The following is a 17102-nucleotide window of genomic DNA, read 5'->3' on the forward strand; positions in this document are numbered from 1 at the left end:
TAAACCTCCTCAAAAGAAGAGAACATTTTACAGACGGTGCCGATGTACAACGTTATCTACTAACGTCAAAGCTTCAAAATGGATCAAACTGTGACATTTTTGTCCAATTTCTATTTTTTTTATTAATAAAAGCAAAACAAAGCGCCCTCAATTTACCATTAACGTAAAGTACAAGGTGTCACGGAAAAAAAAAACAATAATCTCTCAGAATCACTGGGACATGCTGGAACATTGCAGTTACTACCACATGAAGTAAAAACGTGTCAGCCTGGGGGTCACTAAGGGGTTAAATGATGACACTGTGTCCTCCCCGTACTCTTCTTCACACACCTGCCCCATCTTTCCCCCCACACAGGTAGAACTAGGGTTCATGAGCCAGGGAATTATGGGAAATGTAGTTTCTGAAGTAATACAATGACTACAATTCCCAGAATGCTTCGCTTCGTTTTCACGTCGGCGGCGGCGGCAGCGCGGCGTTTTGACGTTGGCAGCGTGCAGTGCGTCATCCTGGACAGACGGAGCGGTGGGAGAGGAGTGCTCGTCCCTCTTCCCCTGTGTTTGCCGGGACCTTGCCTCGCATGCTGCCGCCCGATGGGCGCTCCACACCCGGAGCCGGGCGCACGCTGAGCCGGAGCCGCGCGTCACCTGCAGGTGCATTGTGGGTAGTAGCACCGAGATAGGGGAAAGCTGGGTGACCGCCCGCCCGCCCGCAGCGCAGCCTGCAGCAGAGACCCAGGGTGCGCTGGGATCTGTAGTGCCACCAATGATGTTGCAGAGTTCTTTTCCTCTTGCATCACATGGATGCGATTTTGTAGAATTTCCCCCCCCAGTGTTGGTTCTTGTTCACATGAAGCTTTATTTGTTTTGTATTTTTTATGTAACATTTGCTGGTGTTGAAATTTTGATGCATTTTTCCTTTGCAAAAAAAAAATATATTTTTCAGTGACGGCGAGAGGATTTATTTATTTTTTTTTTCTTCCTGTAGCTTTTTCACTAAAAAACCAAACACCACCCACAATGGCTTCTCTGCGGAGGTTTTCCATTTATTGCCCTTTTTTCTCTCTTTTTTGGTGTTTTGAGCCCATTTTTTGATTTGTCAGGTTATTTATTCCTTTGTTTTGTTTGCCGCCAGGTATTTGTAGTTTATTCATCAATGGGGATTTTATTTATTTTTTAAAGTGTCATCCAGTTGTCATATGGATTGACTTTTTTTTCCTTTTTTTTTTTTTTTTTTTTTAGCAATATTTTAGCAAATTATGCAACTTTTTTGCTCCTAAAAAGCTGCGAAGAAAAAGACAAAACTAGAGCATCTTTGAGTTTTGCGTAAAATTCATGATCCACAAAGCGGTTTTGGATTTTTTTTTCTTTCTCCTTATTAGGCTTCATGCACACGTTCCGGATTTTTCTTTCTTTTTTTTTTCACATTTTTTTTGCGATAAAACTTAGGAAAAAAACGCATTTATTAAGCATCCTATTAATGGAATGCATTCTGCAATTTTTGTCCACATGTTGCGTTTTTTTATTTTCCACCCAAAAAAATGCATCGTGGTAAAAAAAAAAAACCCAGCATGTTCATTAATTTTGCGGGGTTTTTTCCCGCTATTTAATGCATTGGGAAGCTCCAGAAAAAAACCTCAAAAAATCCGCACAAACGCGCAAAAGACGCACACGGAAAAAGTCTGGTTTTGTTCAGGAAATTTCTGCCAAGAATCCTGACGTGTGCACATAGCCTAAAGCAACAAAAAGTAAACGCCCTAAAAAAAAAAAAACAACTTAAAAATAAGAACACGCTAGATTAATTGTTTTTCATGAAAAACAAAAAAGTCTCTAAGGCTACGTTCACATTAGCGTTCTGCCAGGCTGCGTCGGGCGCAGCCGCGGCGACGCATGCGCCCCTACATTTAACATGGAGGCGCATGGACATGCGTTTGCATGCGTTTTGCGATGCATGCGTCTTTTGTGCCGCAAGCGTTAGGGCGCAGAGGACGCAGCAAGATGCATTTTTTTTGCGTCCAAAATCCGGCAAAAAAAGGACGCATGCGTCGCAAAACTATGCGTTTTGCATGCGTTCTTGTTTGCGTTGTGCGTTGCGTCGCCGACGCAGCCCCGCACAGCGCAAATGTGAACGTAGCCTAAACGAACATTCCCAAATAATCCAATCTGCAGCCCACTGTGCCGGTACCGACTGTGTTCACACGCAGCAATTTTTGCTGTTTGGTAGAAAAAAATCTACTGAAGCATCTGTAGTTCTGCATGAAAATTTAGGAAAAATGCTTAATTTTTTTTTCTTTACAAAATCCACTTCAAATAAAAATTAACATGTAAATGAGATTTTAGGAATCTGTGTGTTTTGCTGCAGTTGGGAAAATAATAATTAATAATAATCCCGGTGGGCTCACACAATGGCAGACAGGTTTTTGTATGATAACAGGACAGGTGGGCTGCAGCAGCGCGGGGCCGAGACAACAATCTGATTCTCAGTCACAGAAATATGTGAACCCCCCTCCCCCGAGGGTAAATACCTGTCATAGAATGTTACAGATGGAAGGGTCCCCCAGGGTCATCGTGTCCCCCCCCCCCCCCCGCTCAGTGGAGGAGTCACGTAGTAACCATCTTCTGTCCGGCCTCTGTTTGAAGACTTCCATTAAGAGTATGTGCACACGTTCTGGATTTTTAGCGTTTTTCCCCGATAAAAACGCAATAAAATCGCTTAAAAACCGCAAACATTATGCATCCTATCATTTAGAATGCATTCCGCATTTTTTTTTGTGCACGTTTGCGTTTTTTTCCGCAAAAAAAAAACGCATTCCGCAAAAAGAAGTAGCATGTTCATTATTTTTGCGGATTTTTCGCGAATTTCCCACTAAATTGGAGTGTCCGGAAAAAAACACAAAAAATCTGCAAAAATTCCACATAAAAAATGCGGAAAAAAAAAACCGCATGCAGATTTCTGGCAGAAATGTCCGTTTTTTTGTCAGGAAATTTTTGCAAGAAATCCTGATGTGTGCACATAGCCTAAAAATCCGCAGCAGATTGGCAACATGCCCCCTCTTCAGTAAGACGAAAATAGAGACTCCTAAATTACCGCATCAAAATGTGACCTTTTTGTCGTTTTTTTTTTTAATTATATGCCTATTTAAGCCACAATTTAAATGATTCATGCTCTATATTCTATGTGCGCCTCCCGTGCAGATCACCCGTTACTGTGATTTCAAGGAATTGTCCAAATTGAACCGCCCGTTTTTTTTTTTTTTTTTTAATTTTGTGCTCTCAAATTGGTCAACATTGCCCATGTGTCGGGCAGATGGAGGCAGTCAGGGCGCCACCTGCTGATGTGCTTCCATGTTTATTTCCTCCTTACGAGGGATGAGCAAACCCGAATAGTATAGTTTGGGGTTAGTACTGAACACCTACTGTCCGGTGCCGAACCCCGAACATGGACTGCTTACTGGACATCCGTCTTCGGCAGCCTAATAAGGCTTGGTGGCTGTGATTCAGGCTTTCAATCGGCAAGCTTTAAGGCTTTGAGCATATATATATATATATATATATATATATATATATATATATATATATATATATATATATATATATAGTATAATAATATATATATATAATGTATAATAATATATAATGTATAATATATATAATTTTTTTTTTATTTTTTACGTGCAGTCCACCCTATTGTTGATAACCAGCCAAGGGAAAGCAGACAGCAGTGAGCTGGGAGGTGGCCAATATCCATGGAGCTTTCATCCATCCTATTAATATCGGTCCTCGGCTGTCTGCTTTGCCTTACAGGGAAGCTGTCAGCAGGATTGTGCCCAGTAACCTACACACAGTGTCAGGTTGGCGCCGTTATTCTGATTACAATGATTACCTTGGTTGATGAAATCTGTCTTGTTGTTTCTTAATCTTTTCTTCTCAGTTTTGTGTTCATGAGATTCTCGTGCCCTAAGGCGGGGCTGGTGTATGCGGTGCTCTGATTATATATTCATAATGCAGACAGCTGACAGGTCACTGCTCCCTCAGACCCGCCCCCTTAGTTTGCATAATGAATATACTAATGCATATTTGAAAAAAAAAACATGTCACTTCATCGAAATGGCGGCGCCTGTGCACTTTCTTCTATCGGTTAGCGCCTATTATCTTCCTGTGTTTCAAAGGAAAAAAAATCAACCTGGCGCCGTCGGGTGTGCCTGCGCATTAGCATATATCGTGCTCTGATAGATGCTACTTCGCAAGCGCCTCCGCCGGCTCCTTGTTGCAGCAGCCAAAAAAATGTCTACAACAAAATGGCAGCGGCGCTTGGACAGTAGCATCTCTCGGTACGCGATAGATGCTACTGCGCATTCGCTGCCTCTGGCGCCATTTTGTTGTAGTGTAAATTTTTTATTTTTTGACTGCACTATCGAGGAGTCGGCGGAGGCGCTTGTGCAGTAGTATCTATTGGAACACGATAGATGCCAATGCGCAGGCACACCTGACGGCGCCATGTTGATAATTTTTTTTTTTTCTTTGAAACACAGGAAGATAATAGGCGCTAACTGATGAGTGAGTGCACAGATGCCGCCATTTTGATGAAGTGACATGCTGTTTTTCAAATACATACCTTAGTATATTCATTATGCAAACTAGGGGGGCAGGTCAGTGAGGGAGCATTCTGAATATCTAATCAGGGCACCACATATGAACCCCGCCTTAAAACACGAGAATCTCATTAACACAAAACTGAAACTAAAGATTAACAAACAACCACAAAACTGATTCCATCAACTAAGGTATCATTTGTATTCAGTATAAGGGCGCCGACCTGACACTGTGTGTAGGTTACTGTGCACAATCCTGCTGACAGGATCTTTTTAACTTTTTATTAAAATGCTGGGGGGACAAAAAAAATGGATTCCCCCACTAATTTTAATAACCAGCTAAGGCAAAGCAGACAGCTGGGGACTGACATTTACAACCTGGGAAGCTCCATGGATATTGGCCATTCTCAGCATAAGGCTATGTGCACACGTTGCGGAATTTTCCGCAGCGGATTTGATTAAATCCGCAGTGCAAAAAGTACTGCTGATTTATCGCGATTTTATTGTGCGGTTTCCACTGCGGCTTTAGACACCTGCGGATTTTTAATATGGAGCAGGTGCCAAACCGCTGCGGATTCCGCACAAAGAATTGACATGCTGCGGAAAAGAAACCACAGCGTTTCCGCGCGTTTTTTTTCCCGCAGCATGTGCACAGCGTTTTGTTTTCCATAGGTTAACATTGTACTGTACACCGCATGGAAAACTGCTGCAGATCCACAGCGTCAAAAAACGCTGCGGATCTGCAGCAAAAACCGCAACGTGTGCACATAGCCTTAGACTACCAGCTCACAACTGTCTGCTTTCCATTGACTGGTTATTAAAAATAGTGGGGCCCCATGTAACTTTTTTTCCCCATTTATTAACAAGTACAGTAAATGACACACACAATGCACTGCTGCACTCCTTCCTCCATTTGGACCCTCCACTTTCTGGTTCAAGATCATTATTTTTTAATTGTTATTTTAAGTGATTTTAATATCCATTGTTTTCAGGGCAATTGTCCTTCTCTTGCCCTTATTTACTCCCAGCCCTGACTATCACCCTTTTACAGCCATTTTAAAGCACCAAAGTTTGGGTTCCCATTGACTTATGTGGGGTTCGGGTCATGTTCTGGTGCCCACGTGTCCGCTCATCCCTACTCCCCAGCCCATGTATTTCTTTCTATAACCGATGTTTTCTCCGATCTCCAGTGACCACAGAGGACGGCCATCTACGATCTTCTCAGATCTGTGAATGAAGCTTCAAGGAGCCGGCGCTCACAGGTAGGTCTTACTTGTCACATGCCGAGAGTCCGTGGGTGAAAGAGCGCGTCTTGACCATAGGATGGAAGAACGGGAATTGTTAGTATTCCAGGCCTGGGGGTGCCCACCGGAGACAAGGCTTCCCTCTGTGTGAGTGGGGGCTTACCACAATGCCACAGATGACTGGCTGACCCTTTGATGAGCAGATATTGCATTTCGCTGATTTGCAGGTAAGACACTGGACCATGAGATCTGGTGTCCTAGGGACAAAAAATGGGGTGTGTTCCCTTTAAGACGTGAAAGGTTTCTGATCCCAGTGTGCGGGTGATGAGACGCGGGCCCTATAAATGTGGCTCTCCGAGGAGGATGCGCGAGAGTGATGCCTTCTTAAGGACAGCGTCACAGTCTGTACAGGTGGCAAATTTGGGCCCGATTGCACCACTGTGGAGCTCGGGTCTAGATGTTCGTAGTTAGGGTATGTGCACACGTTGCGGAAAAATCTGCAGAGGAGCTCTATACGTGTGCACATAGCCTTAATCTGGAAATGGGTCCAAACCCTGAAACGGACACTTGAAGCAAGCCGAAGACGGTGCTCTGAGCTCCAAGACTGTGCACAAGACTTTTTTTTTTTTTAAGGTGTATTTTGCTGAAAAAAAAAATGCCCCTAATCTACCAGAAAACTCCCAAAAGAATGATCATTCTCTTTTCTTTGTAATAAGTAGTCTTGCTTTTCATATGTTCATGCTTATTAAAGTCTTTTAACGGCTTCACGTTTTCTAGAAATGCCAAGTGGTTAAAAGAAGCAACATGTTCGTTCTTCTGTTTTCCGCTCGTGAGACCCTCTGTAACTTACAATACAAGTCAATGGGAGCATTTTGCCATCATTTTTGCTGTATTTTTTTTAATTTATTTTTTTTTTTTAATATAAACTTTATTCACTATTCAATGGAATTAAAAAAAAAAATATCGACAATACCAAAGACATAACAAAAACTTTGGGAAAAACCATCCAAAAATCCACTTTACAGGTTACGGGGGAAAAAAGGCCAGTTTCCCTGGGGGAAACTATAGTGCTGTATGGGGGGGCCCATTATACCATGTGTGCCGCCATGTGGGGCCCTTTATAACGCGTGGGCTGCTACTTGGGGACTTCAGTTGGTAAATCATACTGTGATGGGGTCACCATTCTTTGTCAGGGGGATTGAATGCTGGGGCTCTGTATGGGGGGCCCGTTATACTGAATGGGGGGCCCACTATACTGTAGATCTTATTTTAATAAAGATTGAGGCTGTCCTGCGACTTTGTCCAAGCTTTTAATTTTGACCCTTTGTGTATTTGTTTGACATTCCTGGTACAGAGACACGACTCGTGGACCCCCACCCATGACGCGTCTCATTGTATAAGGTCCGTGCCACCTCACTATAGCTGGGGAGCAAAACCTGCCGGTCATAAAGCTGTACGTCTCTGTAGCATGTAAGAGTGTTTATAGATGGTCTACAGATGATTTTTTTTTCTTAACTACTGAGAGGCCGAGATAAAGATTTGAGTCATGAAGGAGACTGATGGTCTCTTCTTAGCCATTAATGGATGTCTTCTCGGTGGTTCTATTCTTGATACTAGTATATAGTTGTCTTAGGTCAGGGTGATCTGACATATTGAAGAGAATAGTGCATGCTGCTATATTTTTATTTTGGCTTGGACCAAGTCTGTCATCTGAACAGTCGGCGTGAGGTCCGATTGTTACTCGTACAGAACACGTCCATATTGTACCCTCCTCTGAACAAGTCCTGAACGGGGTTCTCATGTCAACGACTTCGTCCAGGTACCATCCTAGATTGGCCTGACCAGCCAAATATTAAAGGGCTTGTTCCCTTTAAATCACCTTCTCTGTCTCTTGATCTAGTGGTGCCCATTACTAATGGGATTAGATGAGCATTGTATACATACTGCTTGATATGTGCTTTAACCCTTTGTGTGCTTGCCTTGCAGGTGAACAGCTCTCGGCATGGCCGTCACACAGTTCCGCCTATTTAAGATTTGTACTTGCCTCGCTTCCATTCTCGCCTTCTTCAAGAGATTAATATGCAGGTAACCTGTGCCTGTAATCTGTTATTCTAATGTACTTTAGTTACTTTATAGCTTCAGTTTTCCAAAATATTTTTTTAATTAATATATATATTTTTTTTAGTAGAAGCTACAACTTTTCCTGACCTGATCCTGCTCACACAGCCCTCCATGCTCTGACATCGGTGTAACCGTGTGGGTGTTTAGCTTCTGTGATCGCACATTTACCTTTTTTTTCAGCTATTCCCTATCTGTATTTTCAGCACAAATCATAATATGCACTTTTCCGAACCTTCTTAATGATAACCCTCCTTGCTTATGTAGAATACAGGGTATAGGCGGTAATGCAGGAGGCAAAGACAGCCGAGTGACAGTCTATATCTTTTTATTATGAAGGGTGTACTCATTCACGTTTTGCAGTGTCTCCTTCACATGTGCTGATATTTTCGGTACTGGAAAAGCCAGCACCGGTGCTGTACGTGCGTGCCACGGACTACAATACAATGCCGAATAGAAATGACAGATGTATAGGTGTTGGATGTTCAAAACATAGATATGGTATAGATAGAAAGGTATCTGAGATATGTAATTTAGTGCTGTGCATGTAGCGTTTACTGTACTTGTATTAAGCTAATAAATGAAAAAAAACAAGGGGTCCCTCCCATTTTTGATAACCAGTAGTGATGAGCAAGTATACTCATTGCTTGGGTTTTCCCACGCACGCACGCTCGGGTGATCTCCGAGCATTTGTTAGTGTTCACAGATTTAGTTTTCATCGCCGCAGCTCAACGATTTACAGCTACTAGCCAGCCTGAGTACATGTGGGGGTTGCCTGGTTTCTAGGGAATCTCCACGTGTATTCAGGCTGGCTAGTAGCTATAAATCATTCAGCTGCGGCGATGAAAACTAAATCTCCGAGCAGTCACTAATACTCGGAGACCACCCAGGCAACGCGTATACTCGCTCATCTATATATATGGGTTTAAGGGTTTTTCCGTCTGTCTTTCTGTCTGTCTGTCTTTATGTCTGTCTGTCTTTATGTCTGTCTGTCTTTATGTCTGTCTGTCTTTATGTCTGTCTGTCTTTCTGTCTGTCTGTCTCTGTCTGTCTGTCTCTGTCTGTCTGTCTCTGTCTGTCTGTCTCTGTCTTTCAGTCTTTCTGTCTGTCTTTCTGTCTGTCTTTCTGTCTGTCTTTCTGTCTGTCTTTCTGTCTGTCTTTCTGTCTGTCTTTCTTTCTGTCTGTCTTTCTGTCTGTCTTTCTGTCTGTCTTTCTGTCTGTCTTTCTGTCTGTCTTTCTGTCTGTCTTTCTGTCTGTCTTTCTGTCTGTCTTTCTGTCTGTCTTTCTGTCTGTCTTTCTGTCTGTCTTTCTGTCTGTCTTTCTGTCTGTCTTTCTGTCTGTCTTTCTGTCTGTCTTTCTGTCTGTCTTTCTGTCTGTCTTTCTGTCTGTCTTTCTGTCTGTCTTTCTGTCTGTCTTTCTGTCTGTCTTTCTGTCTGTCTGTCCTGGAAATCCCGCCTCTCTGATTGGTCTTTTACCTTAAGGTAAAAGAAAAAAAAACGTAAACTGCCTGGTTCACCAAATTCTTCATTTAAAAAAACAAAACAAAAAAAACCGCGCCATTCTGGTCTGAAGTAGTCCAAGAATTCAGACGTACTCCTCAAATGACAACTAGCAAGGTGAAGAGAAAAATAAAGACGAGGCAGTCCTTCGTTAACCAATTTGTTAACCTCGCAGCTCCGTCTGAATCCTTTGACTAATTCAGACCAGCTTTGTGTTTTTTTTTTTTGTTTTTTTTTTTTTTTTTTAATAATATATTAGAGAACCGGAGAGTGTTTGTTTTTTTTTTTCACATTAACTTATGGGAATAGTAATGGGAGTGTCTGATACAAATTACACAGGGCAAGCGGGAAGAGCCAGGCAAAGTGCCAGCATTGGCACATTTATTGTGATGCGCCAATTCTGGGGTGGCTGGGAAGGAACCAATATCCATGAACCTTCTTAGCATGATATCAGCTGACAGCTGTCTGCTTTACCTTGGCTGACTATCAGTAATGGGAGGGACCCCCTATAATTTTTTTTTTTTTCTCAATTTATCCTCTTAACGCAAGGCTGGTAAACTACACACGCACGGCACTAATTATATATCACAGATATCTCTCTACACCATATCCATCTGCACATTTAACACCTAAATATGTTGCTTCTATTCTGCATGCTATTCCTGTATGTGTCACTGTCAACCGTGTGTGGACATGTCCATGTGTGGGTCACACCGACGTGCGCAGCCCCATAAATTATAATGGGTGTATGTGTGTAAGTGTTTTCACACGTACTGGAAACACTGACTTGTGAAGGGGGGCCTAAGAGATGTTACTTGTGGAGGTTTTTGAGAAACCACTTTACAACATGCTGGGCCCCCGTGTATGTACCTGAGCCCATATCATACCTGGGAGGTTATGGCTGGGGTACACAGCCGGCATCTTCCTATAGTGGCAGTGATTGGCTCTAGCTCCAATTGCTGTTTTGTTACTATATAAATGCCAAAGGGTACCGTCACACTATAACATTTCGATCGCTACGACGGTACAATTCGTGACGTTCCAGCGATATCGTTACGATATCGCTGTGTCTGACACGCAGCAGCGATCAGGGATCCTGCTGAGAATCGTACGTCGTAGCAGATCGTATGGAACTTTCTTTCATCGCTGGATCTCCCGCTGTCATCGCTAGATCGGTGTGTGTGACACCGATCTAGCGATCTAGCGATGCGATCCAGCGATGCGTTCGCTTGTAACCAGGGTAAACATCGGGTAACTAAGCGCGGTCCTGCGCTTAGTTACCCGATGTTTACCCTGGTTACCCAGGGACCTCGGCATCGCTGGTCGCTGGAGAGCTGTCTGTGTGACAGCTCCCCAGCGACCACACTATGATTTACCTACGATCACGGCCAGGTCATATCGCTGGTCGTGATTGTAGGTAAATCGTATAGTGTGACGGTACCCAAAGTCTGACGCTCACAGCCGTGTTTAGAGAGAACCTGTCATCACGGTAGCTGCATTTAGAGAGAACCTGTCATCGCGGTAGCAGCATTTAGAGAGAACCTGTCATCGCGTTCTCCAGCAAAATGGAACCTATACCCCAAAACTTCTAAGGTCAATTAAACGAACCTTGCTATGGATATTTTTCTCTAAAAGTGTCCTTTAAATCAGTATAACAGTGCCATTATGGCCATACTTTTACTTTAGCAGGTTAAATAGTGAAGACCGGTTCTCTTTTAAAAGGGCGGTTGGCGATTTGTGTGTACACTAGCTCCCAACGGCTCGACACGATGGCGGTTTAAAGATTGTCAGTGCGGCCAGAGCAAGCTGAAAACCCCCATGGCTGCCTTCTTGGTCCTCCTGTGAAGCTCAGGAGGTGGCCGGGCATCATAGGAGACCTTGATTTTCCCTTCCCCCGTGACAGCACACCTGAGAGAGGGGTCTGCCCAGCCAGGACAGGAAACGTACTGAAAATAAGAGTAGTACCTCTCCCTCGCTTCAGTTGGGTTTCCTGTCCTGATGGGAGCTTTAGTGCTGAAATCACGGCGGTTTTTTCTTTGAAGATTTCCACTCACCCACTCCTGTCCCGGCTCTGAAAGAACCTGTATGCCGGCCTTCAGGTTGTGGAAGCGCCGTTCGCAGGTCCTGTGGGGCTTTTGCGTGCGTTGGTCCAGCGCAGTCTGGGGTCCTGAGGCTCTTCTGCGGCTGCCACGCCGTGCTCTCCCCTCTCTGCCAGCCGCCTTCGGCTCTGGACCTGACTTCCGGGTGCGTGGCTGGCATCGCGCGCAAGCCACGCTGGGAATGGGCGTGCCCGCGTGGCGCCAGTGCTGCGCGCCGGATCCAAGTTGGCAGCGCCCATGGCATGGACGCCGGCCGGGATACAGGGCCTTTTTGGTGGTTCCCGGCGGTGTGCGGGGGGACACAATGATTACCGGAAGAGGCGGTGAGCGTATTGGATCACCCCTTAAATGGAGGAAGATCCACAGAGTAATCGCTCACATCTATAGAGCTCTCCATTATGGAGGATTGTATGGAGGAGCAGCAGCAGCAGCCATTACAGCAGCAGCAAGAGCCCTTACCAGGTGCTATGCCTGGTCACCAGCATACTAAGAGGAGTAGCTGCTCCAGTGGAAGAAGTGGCAGTCGCCCTGACCGGAGGTCACAGGACTCCTCAGCATCTAGGAGAGACGTTGTCCGTGCTCCTGATCAGCCTCAAAATCCGGTACCCTTGATTGTCAGCTGGTGGTGAGTGATCTTCATGAATGTCACCTTGGTGGTAATGGGCTACATTTTCTGCTTACTTGCCAGGCGCCGAGGAAGGCTAGTACCAAGTTAAAGAACAAGGAATGTGCCCTCTGAAAAGTCCAGCTAGCAGTCCAGTGGCACAAAAACCTCTGCGTGGACTGTATCCAAAAGACTATTCGGAATGAAACCCCTGACTTTGCCTATATATAGCCTTAGGGCCATGATTGGGGCAGAAGTTAAAGGCTCTTTAAAATCAGTCCTTTAAAAAGAGGAGTAGCAAAATCCTAGAGCCTTTTACAGATTCCGATACCTCTCGATCTGAGGAGGAACCTCTGTCTCCCTTTGCCTCCTCTTCCATGTCCTCTGGCTCCTCTTCAGATAGCGATGTTGGGGGCCGACCATGTTTTCTAACTAAGAGCACAGATAAACTGGTGAAAGCAGTCAGGGCTACAATGGGCCTAAAGGATGAGAAAGCGACTAGATCCGTAGAGGACGTTATGTTTGGAGGAGAAAAGGAAGCGTACATTCCCAGTCAATGCTAGGGTAAAAGCCCTTATAGAGAAGGAGTGGAAGAAGCCTGAGAAATCTGGTAGCCTCCCCTCATCTTCTAAAAGACGTTATCCCTTCGAGGAAGAGGATTCAGAAGTGTGGGATAAAGTCCCTAAAATTGATGGTGCGGTGGCTAGGTCATCTAAAAAGTCATCCCTACCCTTAGAGGACTCGGGCATGTTAAGAGACCCATTAGACAAGAAGGCGGATGCGTTCTTAAGACACACACCTGGGAGGCGGCCGCAGGGGGTCTAAAACAGGCAATAGCTGGGACATGTATTGCCCACTCCCTTATAGTCTGGCTGCAACAAATAGAGGATCAACTGAAAACTAAGGTGCCAAGAGAAGAGGTCCTAGCCAATATGACGATGGTACAAGGAGCGGCAGCTTTCATAGCAGATTCCTCGGCAGACTCTGTAAGACTAGCAGCTAGGGCAGCAGGCTTGTCTAATGCAGCTAGACCCGCTTTGTGGTTAAAGGGGTGCCCGGGTGACTTGCTTTCAAAAAATAGACTTTGTTCCATCCTGTGTGACGGTAAATTCCTCTTTAGTCCGAAGCTGGAAGACCTTTTAGAGAAAGCAGGTGATGGGGGGGAAAAGGGGTTTCCCTCGCTTCCCAGTGTACATTAGAAGGCCTTATTTTCGGAGAGGAAAATTTAAGAGGTCGCCCCCTGGGAGATAGAAGAATCTGGGACTTAAGAAACAGAAAAGGATCTGGGTACATGTTCAAGGCACCCTCTACATCAGCAAAAAAAGCCCTCCCAATGACACCAGGCCAGAGGTAGGGGGAAGACTTTCTCTTTTTCCCGCCTAGGTAAATATTTCCCCCAGTTCTTGGGTATTCAGTGTCATCAAAGACTGCCTCAAAATAGACTTTATTTGTCCACCTCGACAGACTTTTGTGTTGACATCCCACAGAAAATTCCCAGGGGAACAACTAGCCTTGGAAACTGAGTCGAGATATTGGAGCTAGTACTAAAACAGGTTCTAGTAGAAGTTCCGAGGGAAGAGGAAGGAAGAGGGTTTTATTCCCCTCTTTTTGATACGGAAACTGGAAGGATCGCTAAGGACTATTGTCAACTTGAGGAAACTCAATCGGTCAGTGGTAAATTACTCCTTCAAAATGGAGTCGGTAAATACAGCGATAAGAATGTTGTTCCCTAAATGCTTCATGGCGGCTATAGACTTAAAAGACGCTTATGTCCCAATCCATTGGGACTATCAAAAATGTCTGAGAGTAGTGGCAGTATATGTCCAAGGACGACTCGGGCACTACTAGTATGCTGCCCTCCCGTTCGGCCTGTCTATAGCGCCAAGAATATTCACCAAGTTAATGTCAGAAGTCATGTCCTAACTTCTCGAGACATAGTTATTGTCCCGTACCTAGACGACTTCCTTATAATAGGGAGATTGGTGGGTCACTGTCTAGCACAAATAGACCCTAGCTAACTGCGACCCTAGCGATATTGGGTTGGAAAATTAAATCAAGTTGAGATTAACACCAGAGACAGTTCAGTCCTTCCTAGTTTTGGTTCTAGACTCGAGACGCCAGCTCTGTCGCCTACCGGAGAACAAAATAATCAAAATACAGTCTTGTGGAATTGGCAGAACAGCAGCCTGTAATGACACTATGAAAAGCAATGTCCCTGCTAGGATCACTAACATCCTGTATACCTGCATACCTGCTGTGAGATGGGCACAATTTCACCTGAGACAGTTACAGTGGGAGGTCCTGTCAACACAAATTGTTAAAAGGGCATTTAGAGGGAAAAGTACACCTTTTCAGTGGGCTTGAGGGATTCCCCAATCTGGTGGACTGTAAGGGATCATTTGGCATCAGAGGTTCAGTGGCTAACTCCGATAGAGGATGTGTGATCACAACGGACACGCAAGCGGTACGGGATGGGGTGCACATCTAGGGACCAGAAAGACATCAGACGTCCAAAGTAAGAGAGTTATGGGCTGTAGAAAGAGCTGTAAAACATTTCCTCCCTATCCTTCAGGGTCGTCATACCAGGATTATGTCGGACAATTATGTAGTGGTAGCCTATATCAACCACCAGGGGGGAACAAGGTTCTTTTCCCTTATGGGAGCAACATCTGTTTTTCTCCAGTTAGCTGAACATCACCTACTGTCCCTCACAGCTCTGCACATAAAGGGGATCAAAAACACGAAAGCAGACTACCTAAGTCGCAGAAGGCTAAGTCAGTGAGTGGTCGCTGAATCCCCGGTATTCCAACAGATAGTGCAGGCCTGAAGCAAACCGGTAATAGACTTATTTGCCACTCTTCACAACAGGCAGGTGGAGAGGTTCTGCTCGATAGATCCGAGAGGGAAGCCGTTTACAGTAGATGCCCTTCAAATACCGTGGCAATTCAGCCTCACTTACTTGTTTCCACCGATAGCAATGATTCCGGTAGTAGTAAGAAAAATCAGAATGGTGCAAGCAAGGGTGATTCTGATTGCTCCATTTTGGCCGAAAAGACCATGGTTCTCCCTTCTAAGACAGATATCAGTAACCGATCCATGGATTCTACCAGAGGTTCCGGACCTGCTTACCCAGGGACCAGTTTGTCACTCTCAAGTGAAGGGCTTCCACTTGGCAGCCTGGAATTTGAGAGGGCATTACTAAGTCGGCAGGAATTCTCACCAGGGCTAGTCTCCACTCTGTTGAAAAGTAGAAAACCGATCACATAAAGAATTTATGCTAGGACATGGAAGTGGTTCCTGGAGTTTTTGGGACAACCTTTGGAGGACGAGGCTCCTGTGGGTGCTATTTTAGAGTTTCTACAAGCAGCTTTACAACTAGGGTTGGCAACCAATACGCTCAAAGTACAAGTATCGCCTTTAGGAGCCTTATATAATTGTAATTTAGCCTCCTAATAGGTGGGTGTCCCGCTTTATTAAATCATGTAGTAGATCTAGACCAGTGGTAATTCAGAAAGTTCCCCCTTGGGATTTGAATCTGCTTTTAGAAGCTCTAACTGGGAGTCCTCTTGAGTCTTTACAGGAATTATCAGCAAAACTTCTCACTCTTTAAAATAGTGCTGCTGGTAGCTTTGACATTAACACGTAGGGTGAGTGACTTGCAAGCCCTGTCTATTTGCCCTCCATACATACAGATATTTGAGGACAGGGTGGTTCTAAGACCAGATCCAGCATATCTACCTAAGGTAGTTCTTAAATTCCATAGTAGTCAGGAGATTGTATTACCCTCATTTCTTCTGTGTTCTCGACAGTCCACATTCCGGGCGAGGAGAACTGGCCGGCGGATTTCCTCAGCCGACAGGGTCTGGCGTCCGGGGAGTGGTCGCTTTACCCGGTGTTTTTTTTTTTTTTTTCTCTCCCCCCCCCCCCCCCCCCTCCACCCAACAGATTTGCCAACGCTGGGGGACCCCGGACGTGGACCTGATGGCCTCCAGGGTAAACACCAGAGTGCCCAGGTTTGTCGCCCGATACCGGGATCCACAGGCAATCGCCGTAGATGCGTTAGTCCTACCTTGGAACCAGTTTCACCTCCCTTACCTGTTTCCTCCGCTACCATTGCTCCCAAGAGTCATCAAAAAGATCAAGATAGAGCGGGTCTCAGCAATTCTGGTCACTCCAAATTGTCCTCGGCGGTCTTGGTACGCAGACCTAGTACAGCTGTTCACCGAGACTCCCTTGCGGCTGCCAGAGCTTGCGGACCTTCTCTCCCAGGGCCCGATCTACCACCAGAGATCAGGGGCCCTGTGTTTAGCGGCCTGGCTGTGAAATCTTGGATTCTAACCCAGGCCGGGTTCTCCCAGAGGGTGGCCGCTACTGTTAGTGCCAGGAAGCCCGCCTCAGCACATATCTACCATCACACCTGGAAGGTCCTCTTCGCATGGTGGAGAGAGCGCGGTTATTCCCTGCTTCTTTTCTCTATCCCCAACATTTTAGCATTCCTCCAAGCCGGCCTGGATTCCAGTTTAGCACCAAGTATCCTCAAAAGACAGATATCGGCCTTGTCTATCCATTTTCAGCACAGGATGGCTACCAATTTACAGGTGAAGACCTTCATACAAGGCGTTGCTCACATGGTACCGCCTTACAAGGCTCCCCTGGACTCTTGCGACCATAAGCTGGTCCTAGGGGTCCTGCAGGACTCTCCATTCGAGCCTCTTCAGGACATTTCCTTGACATACCTTTCCTGGAAAGTAGTATTTCTAGGAGCCATAACATCCATCAGGTGGGTCTCTGAGCTGGCGGCGCTATCCTGCCGAGCTCCGTTTTTTGCTTTTTCATCAGGATAAGGTGGTGCTCAGGCTAGCGTCCCCTTTTATGCCAAAGGTTGTTTCCTCGTTCCACATGAACGAGGACATTGTCTTGCCTTAATTTTGTCCAGCGCCAACACACTG

The 17102-nt window shown here is 45.3% G+C and overlaps 1 protein-coding gene across 2 annotated transcripts in view; it reads left to right on the forward strand.

Annotated features, from left to right (window-relative positions):
* Positions 1-461: 461 nt before the first annotated feature.
* Positions 462-17102, forward strand: part of EBAG9 (estrogen receptor binding site associated antigen 9) — a 59314-nt gene continuing 42673 nt past the window's right edge. For both annotated transcript variants that reach the window (XM_069731789.1, XM_069731790.1), the window contains exons 1-3: positions 462-651; positions 5780-5851; positions 7820-7918. In XM_069731789.1, coding sequence (XP_069587890.1) covers positions 7836-7918 — 83 coding nt within the window. In that variant the 5' untranslated portion in view covers positions 462-651; positions 5780-5851; positions 7820-7835. The remainder of the gene's footprint in view (positions 652-5779; positions 5852-7819; positions 7919-17102) is intronic.

The sequence above is a fragment of the Ranitomeya imitator genome, chromosome 6 (genome assembly GCF_032444005.1).
Source record: "Ranitomeya imitator isolate aRanImi1 chromosome 6, aRanImi1.pri, whole genome shotgun sequence".
NCBI lineage: Eukaryota > Metazoa > Chordata > Amphibia > Anura > Dendrobatidae > Ranitomeya > Ranitomeya imitator.